The following is a 23,113-nucleotide window of genomic DNA, read 5'->3' on the forward strand; positions in this document are numbered from 1 at the left end:
ACAGGCAGGCAAGACTAAGTGAGTCTGAGTGTTGATGACGTGCAGCATGCCAGTGATTAGATGATGTGCAGCATGCCAGTGATAGGGCAGATGGTTTAGTGCTACAAGGTGAATGTTAAGAGATGCAGCAGGGCCAAGGGAAGTAGACATGTGAAGGTGTTTGATAAAATCTACATTACCACTATGTTAGTGAGGATGGCACATCTACCACCGACAAAGACGGCTACATTACCTGCCAAACCTACCTTTGTCCTTCAAGCATCAGCTGTAGCGACCAGTAAATAAATGGTTAGTTAATCCTGTACACTGAACCTCTGTTGTGTTAAAGAGAAAGAAAGAGATCTACCTGGAACTGCAGCTCACCTGGGGCCATTGGACGCCTTCCCAGTTGGGCCGAGAACATGGGAGCGATCGGCTTGCGTGGCGGCAGTGCAGTGGAAACAGCGGCCTTGCTGGGGCCACTGCTGGTGGTGGTAGGGGTGCTGCTGCTGGTGGGAGGTGGGGGGGTAGCAGCCGCCTCTGACGACCGCTCCTTGTCTCGGTCCAGGATGTACTTCCTGGCGGCGTCCATCGAGGTCCCAGGCTGCGGTGTCTTTCGCCGTAGCCACTTGACAAAGCTGCAAGACAATGATCAAAGATTAACACGCATATTAACAAGTCACAGCACCCTGTCAACAGTCCACTGCCCCCTGTCAACAGTCCACTGCCCTTCACCACAACAGGACTTACGTCTGGTGCTTCTTCTCCTTGGAGTTGTACAGGTCCTTCAGGGTGGCCTCCTTGTAGTCCCCAAAGCCAACAAGCGCCTCGCCCTCACAGCCCGGGCCTCCTCATGCACCCGGTGGTACCTCAGCTGCTCCGCAAAAGCAGGGTGGGCGCACGAGTTAGGGGGCGAGTGCGTCCTTGTTGGCCATAAGGGGGCTGTCGGAAGCACTTTTCTCCCGCTCCCGCTGGTGGCTGGCAACCAACTGCGTGGTGTAGCCCACGTTGTTCTCCAGGAGCCAACGGAACTTTTGACCCTGGTACTTACCAAACTGGATGCTGTGGCAGCCCAGCACCAGCATGTGGTTACCAGGGTCACCGCCCTTGGAGACGACGTGGGCTCCACCTCCTCCGGCTTCTTGGCCCTCGTAGCAGCGGCGATGAAGGCCACAGGAGAAGCTGCTGTGAGGCCGTCATTTTAAAGTTTGCAAAAACCATCTCTACAATGACAAGAAATGACACAGCACAGCATTAAACGAGCACTGCATTAAGCGAGCATTACAGGTTAAACTACATGTTAATTGCCATATTAACAGGAATATCACACATAAGATTAATGATATACTAGTACTACACATTCACTATTGAAATATTAACATTAACAAATTAACATAACGTGACACAACAGGTAAATAATGACCCCAGGGTTAGCCCCCTATGCATTGGCAGCCATTAAACAAACAGGCTTATTGTTAATGCATAAAACATACACTTAAACTTTATATTTTGATTTCACGTGGTGATTATAATCTTAAGGGTCTAAAGATACTAACTGTATGGTCTTTTCATAATTTAATTTTGTTTTCAGAGATCGTCACATGTTGTAATTAAACTGTAGCATCCTAGCTACAGTCCCATTAATTTCCAATGCAATGCATTACATTACATTACATGCTAGCGATCTCTCAAAATGTATTTAATCTTTGATCAGACTACCTGGTTATCTTCCTTCAAACTGTAGTAACTACATCTACAGGGTCTGAGTCGAAATTCGAAGTGTAAATATGGTTTAAATGTGTAAACAGGACGCCTGACGTTGACGTTCACAAATTATTCGATAATGCTAGTTACTTGATAATTAGCATAACCAGCTAATTAACTATCTTTTAAATATCAAAACCAGCGATTGACGGCAAGACGTAATAATACATCGACAAATTCCATGTCAGTACATTGTAAAAGTACTCTGGGAAGACAATGTTACATCAGTACATTCGTAATATTCTATTTATTTTTGTTTTACTCACTCGGTGAAAACACACGTGTGACAGGCATAGGTGTCAGGTCCAGTTTGTTAATGGTTGCTATGTTGGTTGCTAAGTCAAACGCTCGACAAATGCTCGATTATCCGAGCTGCTGATTGGCCCAAAGCTGAAAACGCTCGACAAACGCTCGATTACACTAACCGCTGATTGGCTGGCATCCAGAGACCATTGCTGGGCATAGAGACTAAAGACCTTTTTTCTTTAGGCAGATTATCACTAATCTGTGTGTGCATTTAATTTCCTTGAGAACCAAGTAAGTTGACTCATGAAACCATTTGTTTATTATATCGCAATTGCAATCGCAATATTGACCTCAATTATGGCAATATGACATTTTCCCCAAATCGTGCAGCCCTAGTTTATACTAAATTGTAAATACAATACTCATCACTGTGATCTGTACAACCGAGTTGGGTTGGTCGTCATTATCAATACGCAGATTTAACATTGGTACCTGTTTATTTATAAATCAATTTTGAATCTATTGCCTCCATATCTTTGCTCTTTTACCCAACACAAACCTGTTGGAGTTTATTCTTTGTGCTAAGAGGATTTGTATACCCTCTCAGTTCCACTCGTGTCTTCTTTTTTTTTGCAGACCCTGGTGTCAATGTATATTTTTAGATCTTTGCTTAGTGAGCTGTTAAAGGAAGAAACAAATTGTAAATGTTTTTAATTGTTTTGATGATATATTTTAATGTAAAGGTGATTTTCTTTCTTCTTTTATTTTTGTATTTTTTTTTTATAATGTTGTGCTGCTCATCTTCTGTAAAAGATATGTTTTAATCTCAGAAAGTTTTATCTGGTTAAATAAAGAATTTTTATATATATATATATATATATATAAATGATTGATTTTAAATTAGAGGCTTTATTCTTTATTTTGATATATTGTATGTTCAGATATTCATGCAACAAAATATTTTGGGGTCCATTAGAAAATGATAAAAAAAATTTGGTGCTGTCTGACAGCTGGCGGGGAAAAAGTTAGGAAAAGAATTGTTTAAAATAATCCAATAACAGTCAATGTCAGGCATTGCTTTTTTTGAGCTGAAGCTTAAGCGTGGATGAACACTGGTAAATTAAAGCACTATAAAAAAAAAAACTCAGATTCTAGTCAGAATATGAGTCGGATACTGCTCCATTGGGCTGTGATTACAGGTAAATAATGCGTCGCGTCTGAACGCGTTGTTATTTTTGGAGCTCTATCGATTTGATTTATAATTCTTGATTTTTCTCTTTAAACTCACTTACAACGAACATTTTCTACTTTTCCTCACTGAGAAGCACTACTGCTCAAACCTCATAGTTACAACGCGTTAGTTAGACTGTTGAGCAGACGCGTCTCAAGCCTATTAGTGATCCAACGCCGGATACTCTTAAAGGTTACGTCCGTGGATCACGGCTGAACGCGTCTTCTCCACACTCACTTACAAACAAACATTTTTTCGTCTATCGTGCGTCTACTCTACACCCCTACCACTAAAAAAAAAAACGGATTATATCCAAGACTTCAGTCATAAATTAGTATTAATATTGATAGCATCACTGGTAGCTTCGTTGCTAACTCACTGTCCATCTGTTAAAATGGCGAATATATCAGATGTAAGTAGTCTACCTTTTGGTGCAGGTGAGGACACATTTGAGCTGCACGCACTGCAGTCTGAGCTGGAAGCTGTTGAGAAACAGATCCATGACCTTTTATTGATACAGGCCGAGCTGAGAGACCGGTGTTTAGCTCTTGAAACATCATGCGCCGATGCACACAAATCAGTGTTTAACGTTACTAACCCGCTGACTCCGACCGCGTCTACTCCATGCGTTCCTCAGCATCGGTCGCGATCAGCCATGGTCTCGTTCACTCCGGCTCCAACACGCCACCACGAAGCCTGGGTGGTTCCGCAGCGGAAGACGCGAGTCAGGTTTAGACCAAGACTCTCCGACCCTCCCGGTTTTCGAGTTATCCACACAAAACCGCTTCTCCCCTCTTCGCGAAACAGAACGCGATGCTGTGATCATCGGCGATTGCATCGTTTGGCACATACACGCTACGTTAGGTAAAAGTAAGGTGCACAGTCACTGCTTTCCTGGTGCTCGTGTTTCTGAAATCGCTGCTCGCGTTCCCGAGATCCTGAACGGTGACGAGCGCGTCGGAACTGTGGTCCTGCACGCGGGAGTGAACGATATCAGGCTGCGCCAGACGGAGATTCTGAAGAAAGACTTCAGGAATCTGATCGATACGGTACGCAGCACATCGCCTGAAACAACGATCATTGTGTCAGGACCGCTTCCCACGTACCGACTAGGGCATGAAAAGTTCAGCAGATTATTTGCGCTAAATGAATGGTTAATGTCATGGTGCAATGAGCAGAAACTGCTCTTTGTAAATAATTGGAATCTGTTTTGGGAGCGTCCTAGGCTTTTCCGTGCTGATGACTTACACCCAAGCAGATTCGGAGCGGATCTTCTGTCGGATAACATCTCCAAAATGTTAAATACCCTTTGACTAGTAACCAAAAGTCCAAATCATTGTGTCTGCTGCACCAATTTAACTGATATAAATACTAGTGTAGAACATTGCATAGAAACCGTGTCTATTCCTCGTTTAGTGAGATCAAATAATAAATCTACTGCAGGATCTAGGAAAAATCTAATTTTATTAAAACAGAAAATGTTGCTATTTGTAAACAAAAACTATTTCTAAAGCTAGGTCTTCTAAACATTATTTCATTTACAATAACTGCCTTAGGTGTGAGTGATCTAGTCACAGATAATAGCTTCGATGTACTTTGCCTTACTGAAACCTGGCTTAAACCAAATTATTATTTCGGTCTAAATGAGTCTACTCCATCTGGATACTGTTATAAGCATGAGCCCCGTCTGATTGGTCGTGGTGGCGGTGTTGCAACCATCTATAGAGATATTCTCAATGTTAATCAGAAAACGGGTTATAAGTTTATTTCATTTGAAGTACTTGTACTAAATGTTACGCTCTTAGATGTTAGAAAAACATCCCTTACGCTGATTTCCTAAAAGAGTTTGCAGATTTTCTCTCAGACCTATTAGTCAATGTCGATAAAGCATTAATTGTTGGAGATTTTAACATACACGTAGATAATCCAAATGATGCGTTAGGGGCTGCGTTTACAGATTTATTAAATTCATTTGGGGTCAAGCAAAACGTCACCGGACCAACTCATTGTCTTAATCATACACTCGATTTAATTATATCACATGGAACCGATCCAACCGATATAGATATCATTCCACAAAGTGATGATGTCACTGATCACTACATGGTAACTTGCATATTACGTAGTGCTGTAATATGTCATGCGGCGCCGCGTTATCAACCAGGAAGAACAATCCTCCCATCCACCATAGATAATTTCTCAAATTGCTTATCTAATCTGTCTCAGCTGCTGCCTGAACCCAAACAAACAGATGAACTAGAAGAACTAACTAGCACTATGAGCACCATTCTCTCTAGAACATTGGATGTGGTTGCACCTATTAAATTAAAAAAGGTCAGAGAGAAAATTAAAGCACCATGGTATAACAATACTACGCATGTTTTAAAGAGAGAAACCCGTATTTTAGAGCGTAAATGGAAACAAACTAATTTAGAGGTCTTTAGAATCACGTGGAAAGACAGTATGTCACGTTATAAAAAGGCCCTAAAAGCGGCCAGGGCTGAGCACCTCCGCAAACTAATAGAAAACAACCAAAACAATCCAAGGTTATTTATTTAATACCGTGGCTAGACTAACAAATAAACAGACGTCACCCGAACAAAATATCCCGTTACAGTTCAGTAGTAATGATTTCATGAACTTCTTCACTGAGAAAATAGAAAGCATCAGAACCACAATTGTAAACGTTCAATCTTCAATTGCGCCTTATAATTCAGCTTCAATTATCACCCCGCAAGAACAATTACAGTGCTTTACAACTATAGAACAAAAAGAGTTAAATAAACTTATCACTTCATCTAAAACAACAACATGTTTATTAGATCCTATACCAACTAAACTACTGAAAGAAGTGTTACCTGTAGTGGAAGAGCCTCTCCTCAATATTATTAACTCGTCTTTATCTTTAGGTCATGTTCCAAGAACATTTAAACTGGCAGTTATAAAACCTCTCATTAAGAAACCACAATTAGATCATAATAATCTAGCAAATTATAGACCCATTTCAAATCTTCCATTTATGTCTAAAATATTAGAAAAAGTGGTGTCCGCTCAACTGGGCTCTTTCTTGCAACAAAATGATATCTATGAAAAGTTTCAGTCTGGATTCAGACCGCATCATAGCACTGAAACTGTGCTCGTTAAAATCACAAATGATTTACTTTTAGCTTCTGACCAAGGCTGTATCTCAATACTAGTTTTACTTGATCTTAGTGCTGCGTTCGATACTATAGATCATACATTACTCTTAGATCGACTACAAAATTATACTGGTGTTGAAGGACAAGCATTAAGCTGGTTCAAATCATACCTATCTGACCGCTACCATTTTGTCTATTTAAATGGAGAAAAATCGATCATAACTCCAGTAAACTATGGAGTGCCGCAGGGATCTGTGTTAGGCCCTCTGTTATTCTCAATATATATGATGCCACTTGGAAATATTATAAGGAAACATGGAATTAGTTTCCATTGTTATGCTGATGACACTCAAATATATATTTCATCACGGCCGGATGAAAACGCTAAATTTTCCGTTAAAGATATAAAAGATTGGATGACGCGTAATTTTCTTTTATTAAATCCAGACAAGACAGAGGTAATACTTATCGGTTCAAAAAAACGCCCACAAAACCTCGCACAATATAACTTTAACATCATAGGATGTCCTGTTACTTTATCCTCTACAGTAAAAGACCTGGGTGTTATACTCGATTGCAACCTGTCTTTTGAAAATCATATTTCATATGTTACAAAAACAGCCTTTTTCCACCTTAGAAACATTGCTAAGCTACGTAATATGCTATCAGTTTCTGATGCAGAAAAGTTAGTTCATGCATTCATGACCTCGAGACTAGATTACTGTAATTCTTTATTAGCTGGTTGTCCTGCATCCTCAATAAACAAGCTACAGTTAGTCCAAAATGCCGCCGCTAGAGTTCTTACGAGATCAAGAAAATATGATCATATAACACCGATTTTATCATCACTGCATTGGTTACCTATAAAGTTCCGTATTAATTACAAGGTATTGCTACTGACTTATAAAGCCCTAAACGGCTTAGCTCCAGTCTATTTAACGGATCTTCTATCGCCCTATAATCCATGGCGCTCTTTAAGATCACTAAATTCAAGGCTTTTGGTCATACCTAGGATATCCAGAACCACCAAAGGAGGGAGAGCATTTTCACATTTGGCTCCAAAACTCTGGAATAGTCTTCCTGAAACTGTTCGTTGCTCAGACTCGCTCTCCCAGTTTAAAACTAGATTAAAGTCGCATCTCTTCAACCAGGCATTCATATAATCTTACAGTTCAAACTACAATCCGGCCTCCTACAATCCATTAGGTCACCTGATGGAGTTTTAGGACACCATTAGGTCACTTGATGGAGTTTTTCGGTTCCTTGCCACTGTTGCCTTTGGCTTGCTCAGTTGGGGATATTTTGGGGATATTTAATTTAATTTTATCAATCAATAAATTCCTCTTGAAACAAACTTTGTTGTATTATTTTAATTTAATACTGTGAAGCTGCTTTGATACAATCTGTATTGTGAAAAGCGCTATACAAATATACTTGACTTGACTTGATTATTGGGCATGTTTCAATCTAACCAGGAAAGAAAATGCCTCTGCACTCATAGACCTACAACCAATCAGAGCAACGGTGTTAGTGACGTATGTTCTTCATTCATCTTTCCGATCGACAAGTGCCTTGATTGCGGTTCTCTGTTCCTCTTTTAAAATGAATGCGCTGTCGATATCTTCTATAACAGATGCGATGACAGAATCTACACATCTCAATTCTCCAGTGGCAGTCATCTTTGTTGTAAAGAATTCAACCCAAGCGCTCTTTGGGGATGTGGATGATTACGTTACTGTTGATCATCTGTCCATCATCTTATAAAGCCCGCCCTGACAATTTGATTGGTCCAAACAGCTCTGGTTCGAGCATAGTTGCTCCACAACGAATCAAGTCCAGACCGAACATCCCGACCTCAAATGTTGTGGGCGGGGCTAAGTTCGGCTGGCATCCAGGCTAGTGCTGCAGTGCTGGTGTCGACCTCATACCACTTTAGGGGTTTTCTTTATGGGAATACACTTAACGTCAATCTTTGCACGTGTTCATATTCTGGGCTCATCTGCGAGCCTGTATGTAGTATGTATCTTCATCAACTGTATAATTTATATACTGACTGAGTTTGATCTTTTTATTATTCCATGAAGCCACGATACATGCTTTTCACATTAAGCATAGTAGAATGCTCCGCAACTGGGGGAATCCTGGAGTATGATGTATAAGGGCAAACCCCAGCACTGCAGCACAGCCACACAAACCATGATAAAGCACAACTATATGAAGTGAAGGAAACGTCTCGGTTACTAATGTAACCCTCGTTCCCTGAAGGAGGGAATGGAAGACGTAACGTCGGCGTGATGACGTAATTGGGATCACTTCAGGGAGCCCTATCAACTTCGAGTGTCTACAGAACGAGCCAATGAACGTTGGCGTGCATGAATCGCGTCACGCGCCCCGCCCCGCGGGTATAAACAGGTAGCGGGCGCACGCATATATCGTTTTTCGCTGAGAAGCCGAGTTAGAGACGGCCGTACATCGATAGTCAGCAACAGTGGCGACGGGACGTTGCATCTCCCGTTCCCTCCTTCGGGGAACGAGGGTTACATTAGTTACAGAGTACTAATTAGTTCCCTTTCAGTTGCTCACGTTTGACGTAACGTCGAAGTGACGACGTAATTGGGATCCCTTGGAAAACACCATGGTTGCTGTCACATCCAGCTCCCTACGCAAGACTCTCAAGACCTCCAACTGGCTGGGGCGGAAGGCCTGCATAGAGGGAGTTCAACTGCTGTGATAACACTAGGAAAGGGAGCCTTTCCAGGGGAGAGGGACGCTGCGGAAGCCACATCCTGCCCGAAGTAGGAGAATACAGATATGGACTAGCCAGTTAGGGGCAGTGCAACATATGGAATATCACTGGGGTGGCTCCAGCCTGAGAAGGCGGAGACCACACCGGACAGTGATGGCAGAGCGGACTCTGCCAAGGGAAAGACACAGACTCACCGCAGGGAGCTGATCGTGGAAGAATACGCATATGGGATCGCCGCAGGGATCACCACATATGGAACCCAGCCTAGTACAAGTTACACGTAGCATAGGAGCCCAAGGCGATGGCATCCACTATCCAGTGGGCCATCCTCTGCTTGAAGACGGCCTTTCCCTTCTGCTGGCCTTCGTAACAGACGAAGAGCTGATCTGAGGTCCTGAGGCTTTGCATTCTGTCCACGTACAGACGCAGAGCACGAACGGGACAGAGAAAAGCCAGGGCTGGGTCTGCCTCCTCCGAAGGCAGCGCTTGCAGGTTCACTACCTGGTCCCGGGAGGGAGTGGTAAGAACCTTGGGCACGTATCCGGGCCGGGGTTTCAGGATCACGTGAGAGTTAGCCGGGCCGAATTCTAGGCATGATTCGTTGACCGAAAATGCATGCAGGTCCCCTACCCTCTTGATATAGGCCAATGCAACCAGGAGTACAGTTTTACAGGACAGAATTTTTAACTCCGCTGACTGCAAAGGCTCTAAGGGTGGTCTCTGAAGTGCTGAAAGAACCAGAGAGGCGCTAGTAGAGGGGGCTCTAGCGGAAGTGATGGTGTCAACTACCACTTGGGGTAGGTCACCTAGAACCTCCGCGTCCCGTCCAGGGACCAGACATGGAGTTTCCTCAGGTCTGGGTGCGGGTGCCATAGGGTGCCCCGTCTCTGAGAGAGCAGGTCCTCTCTCTCAGAGAAATGGGCCAGGGAGGGGCTGTCGCGAGGAGCACTAGTTCCGGGAACCAGGTCCGGTTGGGCCATTACGACGCAACTAGCAAGACCTGCTCCTCGTCCTCCTTGACTTTGCACAAGGTCTGTTCAAGAAGGCTCTCTGGGGGAAACATACTTGCGTAGGCCCCGGGGCCAACTGTGTGCCAGAGCATCCATGCCGAGGGTCCCTTCAGTCAGGGAATAGAACAACTGGCAGTGAGATTTGTCCTGGGTGGCAAACAGATCTACCTGTGCGGTCCCGAAGCTCCTGAAAATCAGCTTGACCACCTGGGATGGAGTCGCCATTCTCCCGGTAGCACCTGCTGCCGTGAGAGCTCGTCGGCTGCACGGTTGAGCAGGCCCGGAATGTAAACGGCACAAAGCGATCTCAGATGCTTTTGACTCCAGAAGAGGAGATGGCGGGCGAGTTGTGACATGCGGCGGGAGTGTAGACCACCTTGGTGGCTAATGTACGTAACGGTCGCAGTGCTCTCCGTACGGACCAAAACTGAAGCGGCTGAGTGCAAGATGTACTGCTAACAACTCGAGGCAGTTGAGGCCCCATCCACAGCTTTTTCCCAGTTGACCCGAAGCCCTAGGTGGCTGAGCTGACTGAGCACCATGTCCCTGTGTTCACACAACTGCTCTCTCGACTGGGCGAGGATAAGCCAGTCGTCGAGGTAATTGAGAATACGAACACCACGCTCACACATGGGAGCAACGGCCGCCTCCGCGACTTTCGTGAAGACATAGGGCGACAGGGTCCGCCCGAAGGGTAAGACTTTGTACTGATATGCCTGTCCCTCGAATGCAAAGCGAAGAAACGGTCTGTGTCGAGGGAGAATCGAGACATGAAAGTACGCGTCCTTCAGGTCGATCGCTGCTAACCAATTTTGGGGGCAGATGCATTTGAAAGTTTCTTGAACGGCAGCCTGTGAAGGGAGCGGTTCAGGACGCGCAGATCCAAGATTGGTCGTAACCCACCGTCTTTCTAGGGTACAATAGAAGCCGGTCTTCATATCGACTGCAGGGAGTGGCTCGATCGCGTCCTTCGCCAGTATGACTGCAATCTCCGCCCTGAGCACAGGGGCATTGTCCGCCAGAACACGGGTGAAGAGAATGCCCCTGAACGCTGGGGGTGCCGGGCGAACTGAATCACATAGCCAAGTCTGATAGTACGGATGAGCCAGCGAGACGGGCTGGGGAGCGGTAGCCAGGCTCCCAGACACCATGCAAGCTGGACCAACGGCACCACAGATGTGGGGCAGCACGGCAGAATGCAGGGACCTGATTCAGATGGAACAGCGGTCTGAACTTGGGTCTGAGTGTGCGGTGCAACACGTACCTGCTTCCGTCGAGGGGCAGAGTGAGTGTGCGGAGGCGACAGTCGTCCGGGACACAGCCCCTGCTGCTCGCTGGCGATGAAAGAGGGGCTTGAGGGTGACGAGGCATAGCGTTGTCGACCACCAAGCGCGCCCTCTTGGGACCCAGAGGTTTCAGAAACTGTTCTTTTTGGCAGGACAGAAACAAAAGATTCTCCGCCTGGCCCTCCACCGGGGGAAGGAGTGGCACCTTCGCCACCTCCTGAAGAGCAGTCCGATCCACCTCTGGGTCGTCCGTCTCAGGGTCGTTTGCACCTGCGCTTGCCTCCTGGTTTGGCAGCGGCCTGGACGGGCGGAGTCGACTTTCTGCTAAATTAAACATTATTAGACATTAAACATTAAAAATAATGAATAATAATTAAACATTCTATATTTTTCTGACATTTAAACATTGAATGGTGTTACATATGTTGGTCATTTTTATATCATTGTTTTGTTTTGTTCTCTTGTTTTGTTCTACTGTGCTCTCTCACTTGCAGTTGGTTTTGATGCTTTACATGTATAAATGTTTGGATGTCTGTTGTTTCTGGCATTAAACTGAAGTTAACTTTTTTTTCCCTCTGTCTTTGCCTTAGATCTGATGGCACTGAAAGAGGAGACTGAAGTACTGAATGAAATGGAAGGGAAAGATCAACATAACAATCATCATGATTTAATTACTGGAGAATTTTTTTTTAGTTGCTCACAGACAGAAAAGATTTCCACAAGAAAAACGGCTCAAAAGACAGGAACTAGTAGTCGTTTCATCTGCCAACAGTGTGGAAAGAGTTTCAATAAGAAAGGACGATTTAAAAACCACTTGAGAATTCACTCTGGAGAGAAGCCTTACACCTGCCAACAGTGTGGAAAGAGTTTCAATCAAAAAGGAATCCTTAATAGGCACATGAGAATTCACACTGGAGAGAAGCCTTACATGTGCGTTCAGTGTGGAAAGAGTTTCAGTGAACGTGGAAACCTTAATGTCCACATGAGAATTCACACTGGAGAGAAGCCTTTCACCTGCCAACAGTGTGGAATAAGTTTCAATCTAAAAGGAAGCCTTAACAGGCACATTAGAACTCACACTGGAGAGAAGCTTTACAAATGTCCTCAGTGTGGAAAGAGTTTTGATCATCCTGAAAACCTTAAAGCCCACATGAGAGTTCACACTGGAGAGAAGCCTTACACCTGCCCTCAGTGTGGAAAAAGTTTCAACCGAAAAGGAAACATTAATGCCCACATGATAATTCACACTGGACAGCAACCTTACACCTGCCTACAGTGTGGAATATGTTTCAACCGAAAAGGAAACCTTAAGGCCCACATGAGAATTCACACTTGAGAGAAGCATTTTCATCTGCCAACAGTGTGGAATAAGTTTCACTCTAAAAGGAAGCCTTAACAGGCAAATGAAAATTCACACAGATGGAATATCAAATCCAGTCCCGGACACTGGATCTTGTCAAAAGATATCCGTTTTGTCTTGTGTGCAACCCAGCAAAATCTGTCAACTGAGTGTCATGTCTTTTATGGTAAAATTAATGAATTATGTAAATCAAATAATGATGAACAGAGGTAATAAGCTATATACCTGAGATGGTCGCATTCACGCTTACACAATCAAAGATACTTTTGTATAGCCCCCATGGTTTTTGCATACACTTGATTTTAAAGTAACGTTTACTTCAGTACAGGTATGGCCACTACTACAGATATAAGTTAACCAACATTACTTCTCTTATAATAGCTTTGAATTGGCCATGCCGTGGTTTCCCACGTACACTTATCTGTAGTAACATTAAATTAAAACAGAGGTAAAACACATTTAGGTTGATCAATCAGTATTTTGCCGTCCTAAACGGAACATTCACTTTCTGTCTTTGCAAAACCAAGTACACTATAATTAGTGCCAAGTATTAGTCGTCACTAATCTGACGCAGATTTGCGATAATATACGAATCCGTTTAATCTACTTGGGAAAATAATTTCAGAGCAAGTCAGAATAAATCAAATGTTTACAATTTTATTTTTCCTGGTAAATTTATCATGCCAATTTCATAATCAGGTCAGAGATAATAAATACAAAACATCAAATGCTCTGGAATAGAGAAAAGAGAAAAGATGCGAAACTGACATTAGAACGTTTAGAGAGTTTTGGCCACTCTCAGCATCACGGGCTTATTTGAGCTACAAATTGTCCTGAGCCTCTTGTTGCATTTCTTTATATAGACAGAAACTTCTTTCACATGGGAACATTTGCTAACAATGGGAATTTGCATTGAGTTTACACCTTTTGGGAGCAGGTGTAACTACACTGAAATTCTTATTAAAAATGATAGCCTGCAAGAAGATTTGCAGCGCAAAGGAGGAAAAAAAAACAACAGATTATGCAGGAGGAAATGGTTGGGGAGACGAGGGGAGCAAGGATTGTGTTTTCTGCATAGACAGTTGGGGGTAAATAAATTATTTTGCAATGTGCTGCTGGTCAAGCAAATGTGTGTGCTTTGTTTCTGTTTGATAGAATTGTAAATATATCTCTTAAAATACTGATAGAGAATGCGAATGTGACGTCACGCGTTTCACTCCGCGTTGCATTTCGGGAAGGCTTTGCCATATTGGAAGGACACGCTATCCGTTGCCATGGTTATTTCAACAGTGAGACCGAGAGAAAAGCTATTCATTTAATAGAAAATTAGAGACCAATCTTTCTTCTAACAATTGATTATAAATTAATTATAAATTAATTACTTTAGTGTTTGCTAATAGATTATGGGAAGGTTTAAATAAAATTATTAGTGAACCTCAAACAGGCTTTCTAAAGGGTTGACATAACTAACAATATTAGACTTGTGCTTGACCTGTTAGATTATGCTGAGAACGTTGAGGAAGGTGCAGTCATTTTCTTTTTGGACTTTTATAAAGCGTTCGATACAATTGAACACGAATTCTTATTTAAAACTATGATGCTTTTAGGATTTGGAAATACATTTTTTAATGCAGTTAAAATATTTTACAACAATTTAAATAGTTCTGTAATACTCAATACTTCCACCTTTAAAAGATTTAACATTAATCGTGGTGTACGTCAAGGTTGCCCAATTTCCCCCTTTTTATTTTTGTTGGTAGTTGAATTATTATCCAATGGTATTGTTAATAATCAACAAATTTAAGGTCTCACAATTTTTGGTAAAGAAATTAAGAAATCCCAATTAGCAGATGACACAACCTTATTTTTAACGAGTGTATCATTTATTCCTAATGCTATCTCCTTCATAAATATTTTATCTAAAGCTTCTGGTTTAACTCTAAATTTATCCAAATGTGAAATCCTTCCTTTACACAGTTTAAATGATACATTTGTTGCTGACATTCCAGTGAAATCCTTTGTTAAATACCTAGGAATTATAGTAACAAAGGACGTCCTAGAAAGACAAAGCTTAAACTTTTCCTCTAGAGTAAAAAAACCTAAAGCCCTTATTAAACTGTTGGTTACAACGTGATCTCTCAGTTTATGGTCGTGTCCTGTTATCTAAAGCAGAAGGCTTATCCCGATTTGTTTATCCCTCCTTATCTTTGTATAGTAAAGACTCTTATTTTAACAATTTGTTTTACTCTTTTGTTTGGAAAAACAAATCTCAAAGACTTAAGTAAAGGGTTCTTACTAATAAGAAAGCTGAAGGGGGACGGGAGGTAATTTTCTTTGGTCAATTGGCTTAAAAGATGTTTGATCAATGGTAACTCCCTCTAGAACCATATCCCACATAGTATCTTTAACCAAATAGGTGGTCTAGTATTTCTGTTAACTTGTGACTTTAATATTTCTAAACTCCCTCTTAAATTGTCCAAAATCCACCAGCAAGTTCTTTTAGCCTGGAAAATTTGCTACTCACACAATTTCTCTCCTCACACTTCCTTTATTTGGAATAATGCCAATATATTGGTTGCCAATAAATCCTTATTTTTAAGAAACTGGTTTAAGAGGGATATTAATCATCTTAAGCAGTGGTTTTCAAACTGTGGGTCGCGACCCACTTGTGGGTCACACAGTGAGAAAAGGTGGGTCGCACAAAGGCACTTAGCTGCAGCTAAATTTACGTTACGATGAGTGAAACAAAACCAGTCCGATTAATGACCAAACGACTATGAGTTTTAGCGGCCGCCAAAGTGTTATTTGATCGCTGAGTAATGTAGATGAACTGCTGCGCTTGTGACAGATTCACAGTGCATGTTTAACTGAAAGAACGAGCAGAGAGAGTACTCGGTCGCGCGCTCTCTCTCTCTCTTCGGAGCCAGGCGAAAGTGTAAAAACGACTTCACCGTCTCCAAACTAAGCGCTGTCTTGCTCTCTCTCCCTCGCACATATTAATCAAAATAAATCGACACGGTGGTAAAAGGTCGGAAGACCAAAGTTTCATGTGGAGCATTCGGAGATTTTTTTTTTTCTTCCTCAATTACCGCTGGGTGTGAATTGTGCTAAATAAGTTGTTGCCTTATCTTCTCTGAAAAGCGTCCCAGACATTCAGCTGACATAAAACAACACTTTAATTAAACAAAAAAAAACTATCCAGTGATGAAATGTTTTCTGTGTTGACACAAATCTTGGATGTCTATGTCCTAACTGCTGGGATAATCACACAACGCGCACGACATGTCCAATTCGCGAACTAATTACTCCTTTGAACCGATTCATTTTAATGAATGGACAACTGATTTTTCCTACAGTGAACTCAGGAGACGTCTGAATCAGAAACACTTTACAATAAAGTTCTATTTATTACATAAATTAGGCTACATAAAAAGTACAGTTTGCTTACTCAAGCTTAAGCTTTAAAATAAATAAAACCCCTTGTTTTTTTTTTGAAAAGCATATGACTACATTTTTCCACACAGTGCTATCAAGAATCGATAAGAGAATCGTTAAAGAATCGGATCGATAATCAGAATCGTCAGTGGCATTATTATTATTGATAAAATCTTATCATTTCCCATCCCTATGTGAAGACGGTAAAATTATAATCAAACATTAAAGAACATACATGTTTTTAAAAGTTTTTTTTAAGAGTTAAAAGTTTAAAATATTTTGCTAACATGAAGGCTTGTCACTGTCAGTCTTTTTACATCAGTGCAAAACTAGGGAATGCAGATTAAGACCATCAGCATGCATTGATTAATCCCATGGCATGTAGCAAAAAAAAAAAAAAAAAAAAAAATGTGCGACCAAATCATGCTGGTGCGACCAACTGAGAAAGTTGGTAGCACCAGTGCAAGTGGGTCTTGAGATTGATTATACTTGTCTAGGTGGGTCCTAGAATGAAAAAGTTTGGGAACCCCTGATCTTAAAGGTGCCCTAGAATGGATTATTTTATTATTTTAGAATGTTTCCTGGGGTGCCCTTATAATGTTAGTATGTTTTTTAGATCAAAAGTTGTTATAATTTAGAAATAAAAGGCATATTTCCTAGCCTGATTTCATCCCCTGATTTGAACGCTCTGTTTGAAGGGGCGTGTCTGCTGTGAGACTTCAATGTAAACGGCCACTGCTGTGATTGGCTGACATGCTTGCATATGAAATCTGGCATTCGAGCTATCTGGAAACCTTTTACTATTACAGCTTTTATACGTTTTTACTATTACAGCTATCGGGATTAACGAATCATGAGAAGTTTTTTAAGTATTTAGATCTATTCCCATCACATAAAAGGTTGCAGTGATGACAGCCTGTTGATCGCGTGAATGAAGATCTTATCACTGCAACGCGATTTACTGATGCATAAACAGTGTTGAACGACTTTGAGAGAAAGATTATCTGTCTGAACTTGAACAATTACACATCAGAAATTCACATAACCCACTGGCTCTCCAGAGGCTCGGATGAAGGAGCTAAACAAATATTTTTGTGTTCATTTGTACATCCAAACACTGAGCAACTGCCATGCTTCGTTCGCTCGTTTGCAAGCCACGATGTCTCTCGAGGAAAAAACAATATCGCGCTGGATCTAGATAACACAGTGTAAATTATCGTTAATAAAATCACTACTTACCGCTTGCGGGAATATAACGTTAGTTGAAATCGCCCCCTTCGTCCGTTTGAGACGCCGAGAGAAGCCTGGCTGCTTGATATTGTTCCAGGTTAGAAAAACAGTCCGTGGTGAAATGGGCAGAGCAAACTAACAACTTCGAATTAAACTGTAGCGGTATCCGATTATAGATAGATAGATAGATATGTTTGATAATTATGGAAATCTTTTAACTATCCATAGCGAATCCATAGTTTCCCTGTGCATTTTAAGGAATTTAATTCTGTCGTTAAAGCTATTTCCCCTACTCTGATTCATCTTATTAAAAAGTCATATTCAATATAACTCCACATTAATGACAAATCCAAAATTAATATTAAACGGCATTGAATTGATTGATAAAAAATGCAAAAATAAACATATTTGTACAATATTTTAAATAAAAAAGCACTTATAAAATAGAACTATTATTGATGATATTAATTGGAAGACTGCTTGGTTAATCCCCTTTAAATATTGTATTAATAATAAAACTAAAGAAATACATTTTAAAATTTTGCATACCATCTACCCTGTTAAATCATTAATTTCAAGATACTCTGATATTGATGATTTATGTTCTTTTTGTAAAAGTGGGAAAGAGGTGTTGACGTATTTGTTTTTTGAATGCAAAATTGTCCAAAGTTTCTGGAAGGAATTGGCAGAATTTATCTTTAATTTAATAAAGATTAAATACTATTTTACATTAATGGATATTATTGTGTATTATGAAAACAATGTTAACAAAGGTCTTGAATACATTGTTAATTTATTTATACTGCTGGCAAAATTTTATACACATAAACAAAAATATGTAAATTCATCCCCAATCTTTAAGATGTTTAGAGTAGAATTTGATTGCTTTGTCTATATTGAAATTGGTATAAAAAAAAATTTTAAAAGAAAGAAAAAAAAGTCATTAACGTGTTTAAAATATTTTGATATCATTTTTGGATCCCCTGTTACCAATTAATGCCACACTTTGTTTTGTAAAAAAAAAATTATATATATTTTTAACTTTCACCGTGGCGTGCGAGCGAGCTCGCCAATGCTGCGCTCCGCTTTGGTTGACGCAGCAACAAAACGTCCTGAATATGCAGTGAACATAGCCAAAGTTACAGCACAGTAACTGTAACATTAACTACCCGCAACTTAAAACCTGCAAACGTTAGCCCAGTGTATAACAACAATCGTTGATTGCTGAACAGAAATCGTGTCAGGTGGAGTGTCATTCAAGTAGCCTACTGTAAGCTTGAGGATGGCCTTATGCAGTATTTACACTGCTCTATTCCAGTAGATAAATGTATATGTCTTGGCAATGAAAATACATTATTTTTTCTTTCAATTAATATAGGCTATTTATCAGGCAGGTGCCTGTGCACTGTCAGAGTCTTCTGGGTTAAATTGGAATTACAGGTTGTTGTTGTTGCAATGTCTCAGATTTTGTTCAAACCTTGTCCATATCAAGAAAGTGTCCCAAAACCAAGGCCTGTAAAATATTTCTGTTCAAATCCTATGTCTTAATATAATTTTCAGCCTTTGAAAATACTTCAGTTTTACAGCCTGAAAATCACATTATCTGGGAAGCAAAATTTGGATATTAATATAATGAAAAGTATTATTCATAGGCATTGTCTACCTAGACAGTGATACATTTTGAAAAATAAAACTTGTGATTTGCTTAAATATCTGATCCTTCTGCTATTATGAAACACAATTTTGGCTGTTTATAGCATTATCTCTTTTAATGTGATAAAAACACTAAATAATAATTTTGACTATGTATTGGTATGTAATTTACGGTGGTGTAAGGTGCTGGAAAAAGCTTTAAAACAGACCTTGAAAGTGCTTGGAAAGTGCTTGAAAAGTGCTTGAATTTGACCTGACATCGACCATTCATGGGCTGAGAGACCTCATCCAAAAGACACTGGACCAACTTTGGAGAAGAGGAGCTAGTTATGGGGATAAAGGCTGCAGAGGAAGAAGCAGAGAGTTTGCCATCTACAGATGGTACTCAACCAGAATGCCTATTACCGCCGAGCCAACCACCGCGGCAAAACTACCGCGGCAAAAATAAACCAGTCGCATTTCAAAGTCATTCGCGAAATGACCGCCAGGTGGCGCAAAGGGATATTGTTCAAAACAGCAGCAATTGCTAAAAAATTTTTTCAATTGCCTTAAGTGGGGTTAATGTCAATTTACAGTAAGGATGAAATACTACAACTATGGTAAACAGAATAGAACATTTCTATAAGGCTAGAAAAATAGAATAGCAAATTAAAAATAGAGACGATAACAAAACCTATATTTCATATTGTAGGCCTAGACGTCGGTGGGCGACAAGTCTATTCCCCGGGGAGCAGTGCGATGAAACACACACACACACAAAAACAAATTTAATAACAAAAAATAACAAACAAAAGTAAATTATGTGTAATGAAGCTGATTATTTGTACTATTCTATCGAGGAATGAGACGAATGAAGAGCGCTTCTCGGCTCGCTCGTGTGAGCGAACACACATTGGAACGTTTTGGCACTACGCAACGAGTGAAGCCGTGGCCGAGTGGTAGAACTTACGTTACAATCATTTAGATGACACGGGTTCAAATCCCGAACCAACTTGGACTATTGTTGTTTTAATATTAGCCTATTAATGCATTTTATTATTGATGCAGAGAGATTTGTCTAGTTCTAAAACTCACCATAGTTACATCATAATTTTTTGCTTATATTTATAAAATAAAATTACCATGCATTTCCATTTTACACTAAGGAACAAATATTATGCAATGACTTTACATCTGTAGCCTGTAATAATTCCAATCGTAATTTCAAAAGCAGTTCTGTTATATATATCTCTGCATCCCCCTCTCCCTCCATATTGTCCTTTAGCACTCTTGAACCAAGGTTGTTTGGGTGGTGGCCATCTTGATAAAACAGTCGTCATTGTTCTGCTCGACCTTGAGCGCCAGTTAGCATCAGTGTTAGCTACAGGCTGATTCAGTCTGTGTTTGATCACATTCATCACGTTTGGGGATTCCTCATTTACATTCATTAGTACTTCAAATCTGTTCTCAAGATGTATAGGCGGTGGCAGGAGACCAGTGTTTGCAATCCTTGTCAGAGCTGTATCTGGGGTAGAGGATGCTACTGCGGCAATATGTGAGGCTCGTGATAATCTGATGTCTTGAGTGCCTTTGGGTCTCGCTCCCTGTTTGTGCCATCGATTCGTAAGTCGATCGGCTTGTTTCTCTACCTGTCGAGGAGCACTAGATTCATGGGACTCACCGGCTATATGCTGAGGGTGTCAATGACGAAGCTCTGTTGTGTGTTCCGTCTGGTTTGGTGGTCCCATAAGTAACTTTGTTTCAAGAACTGCAATCCTTTGTAAAAGTCTGTGGGAGTTAGTGCAGCAAGTAGATTCTTGAACCAGAAGAGGCATTTTCTCTCTTATCCTTATGAATGTAGGCAGTTGTGTTTTCCTTTCCCCGGAATGTAAGCTGGTCGGGTAAAATAATTCTGCGTTTTTGTAATAATCCAAACTTTGTCGTTTGAGCACTGTGCTGATTTGCTGAAGTTAAAATTAGGTGATAAAAGGAGATAAAATATAAAAATATAGGATCAAATATAAAAGCGATAGAGCAAAGCGCGGAGCAGTAAGCAAGAGCGTCCGAACAGTAGCTGAGCTACGAGCGAGAGTGCAATGAAATTGTATGAGCGAGAGTGCAATGAGAGTGCAATGAAATTAGAATATTTCAAAAGAAATTATCTGAGAAAATGATCTCAGTCCTAGAGAACAGCTACTATGCAGAAGTCCTAGAGACTGAAATAAGGAAAATACGCTAAATTTTAAAACTGATGCATATAATGACAATTATTGTGTCACTTATCTTGTAGCCAGGCCTGATAGTTTCAGAGGACATGCACAGTTTGTCCTTGTCTCAAGAGAGAATTTAGACAAAGAAAAATATGAATTACAACAAATTAATCACTGTTCTTTGAAAATCTTTCAATACTGCTAAAAGGTTAATGACGGATGTCCCAAAATATGGCTTAAACAACACCATTTAAGGCTCAGTCTTATAAAACATAGCTTTTAATTTGATCTTATATCAGATTTTGCAATCGCTGCACTCTTGTTTTTCGAGTTCTCAAAAGAGATTGACAAAAGTAACAAACCAAAAAAAAAATCTTGGTGCCCTCTTTAGACGCCTGTTTGAACAACCTTTCTTTCATATTCAAATAGATTCTTAAAAGAATGCAATTGATAACATCTCAGCCTAAAACAAGTTAATTGTGTCCAATTATATATTGTAGTCACAAAAATCTTTAAATTGAGCAATGATTTGACCCATGTTTCTCAGTGCTTGAAGTCTATTGAATGTTTTTGTTGCTGTGCACACAATGCTCATGCCAGCACAGCTGGAGCTGCAGGGCCAAATGCCTTCTAAAAGATCAGTGAGATGATAACAAGTCAGTCTGGACAAATTACTCAGTAGAAACCCCCGAGACCAGTAAATAAAATGTGTTTTAATGTATACTATTTTTATAGAATATAATTTATATTATGACCAGATTTTTAAGACATACGCATTATCCCTTCGCCCAGGTCCTTGGACTCCGTCATTGGGCCAATTGGTGGTCTTTACAATCTCACCAGAGCAGGGTTCCAGACTGCGACCATTTTTTGAGAATGTGCGAGTTAAAATTTGATGTGGTCGTATTTGTGCGAGTGCATGGTCATGTACTACTCAGTTAAATTCACGCATGCGCAACAGAACGCCGTTGTATCAGCAGCTGCTGCAGTCCGTAACTTATGTTCAAAATGAACGAGTACATCATGAATCCATTTTCCAAACCATGTTTTTGACTTAACCTGAATCACTACGGTACACCTATTATAAGTGTTTATATTCTGTCTATTTTATCCCGGGGTCGGCTCGGCTGCGGAGTTGCCCAGTGCCTGCGTGACTCGTCATAGACATTAACGGAGAGAAGTAGCTCCGGCTACAATATTCTTCCGCAAGACACTTGCAGTTTATTTATTAACGAACGCACATGTCACGCGCATTGCACACTGATGGTGAAACGCGCCAATTAGGAATTCAGGAATTACAAGCCAACGAGCCAGCATACAGCCTCAGACACAACTGATGACGAGAGCACAGGTGCAGACAGGGAGGAACCAAGTGAGCAAAGGAATATAACAAATACAAAAATTTGTGCTGTCAAAATGAACACGTTAACGCATGCAATTAATTTTTTCAGTTAAACGCGTTAAAAATATTTAATGCAATTAATGCAGCATCAGATTTTTTATTTCATCCATTGGGATGCTCTATAGTATTTTATCACGCTATCATTCATTAAATTGCTAATAAACAATTCAAGCGCGATAAAACGCAAAAATAAGAACTTAAATCTGTACTGGCGGCGCGCTGTGTGTAAATCTCCTCTCTGTGTGATACACACAACACACTGTAACACTAAAGTCAAGGGTCACATAAATAAATGAGGAGGGATCAATCACCATTTACCAACAGTTATATTTCCCTTAAGTACAGTATACATTTTTAGATCATACAAAATGTCTTGACAAAATTACATGAGGCAGAGCATTTGGAAGTAAAATCTCATAAATGCACACCCAATATTAAAGTC

General features: G+C 40.6%; 1 protein-coding gene and 1 long non-coding RNA gene across 2 annotated transcripts in view; one reads left to right on the forward strand and one right to left on the reverse strand.

Annotated features, from left to right (window-relative positions):
• Positions 1–18,157, forward strand: part of LOC309497420 (uncharacterized protein) — a 39,464-nt gene extending 21,307 nt beyond the window's left edge. Inside the window, exon 3 of the mRNA XM_082167703.1 lies at positions 11,993–18,157. Coding sequence (XP_082023829.1) covers positions 11,993–12,738 — 746 coding nt within the window. The 3' untranslated portion in view covers positions 12,739–18,157. The remainder of the gene's footprint in view (positions 1–11,992) is intronic.
• On the reverse strand, positions 16,765–23,109 carry LOC309497513. Its single transcript, XR_014205589.1, has 2 exons — positions 20,815–23,109; positions 16,765–20,638 (listed from the first exon to the last, which is right to left on the reverse strand). It is a non-coding gene; the product is annotated as an uncharacterized lncRNA (long non-coding RNA).
• Between the last annotated feature and the right edge of the window lie 4 nt (positions 23,110–23,113).

The sequence above is a fragment of the Leuciscus leuciscus genome, assembly GCF_965113295.1.
Source record: "Leuciscus leuciscus genome assembly, chromosome: 4".
NCBI classification, from domain to species: domain Eukaryota; kingdom Metazoa; phylum Chordata; class Actinopteri; order Cypriniformes; family Leuciscidae; genus Leuciscus; species Leuciscus leuciscus.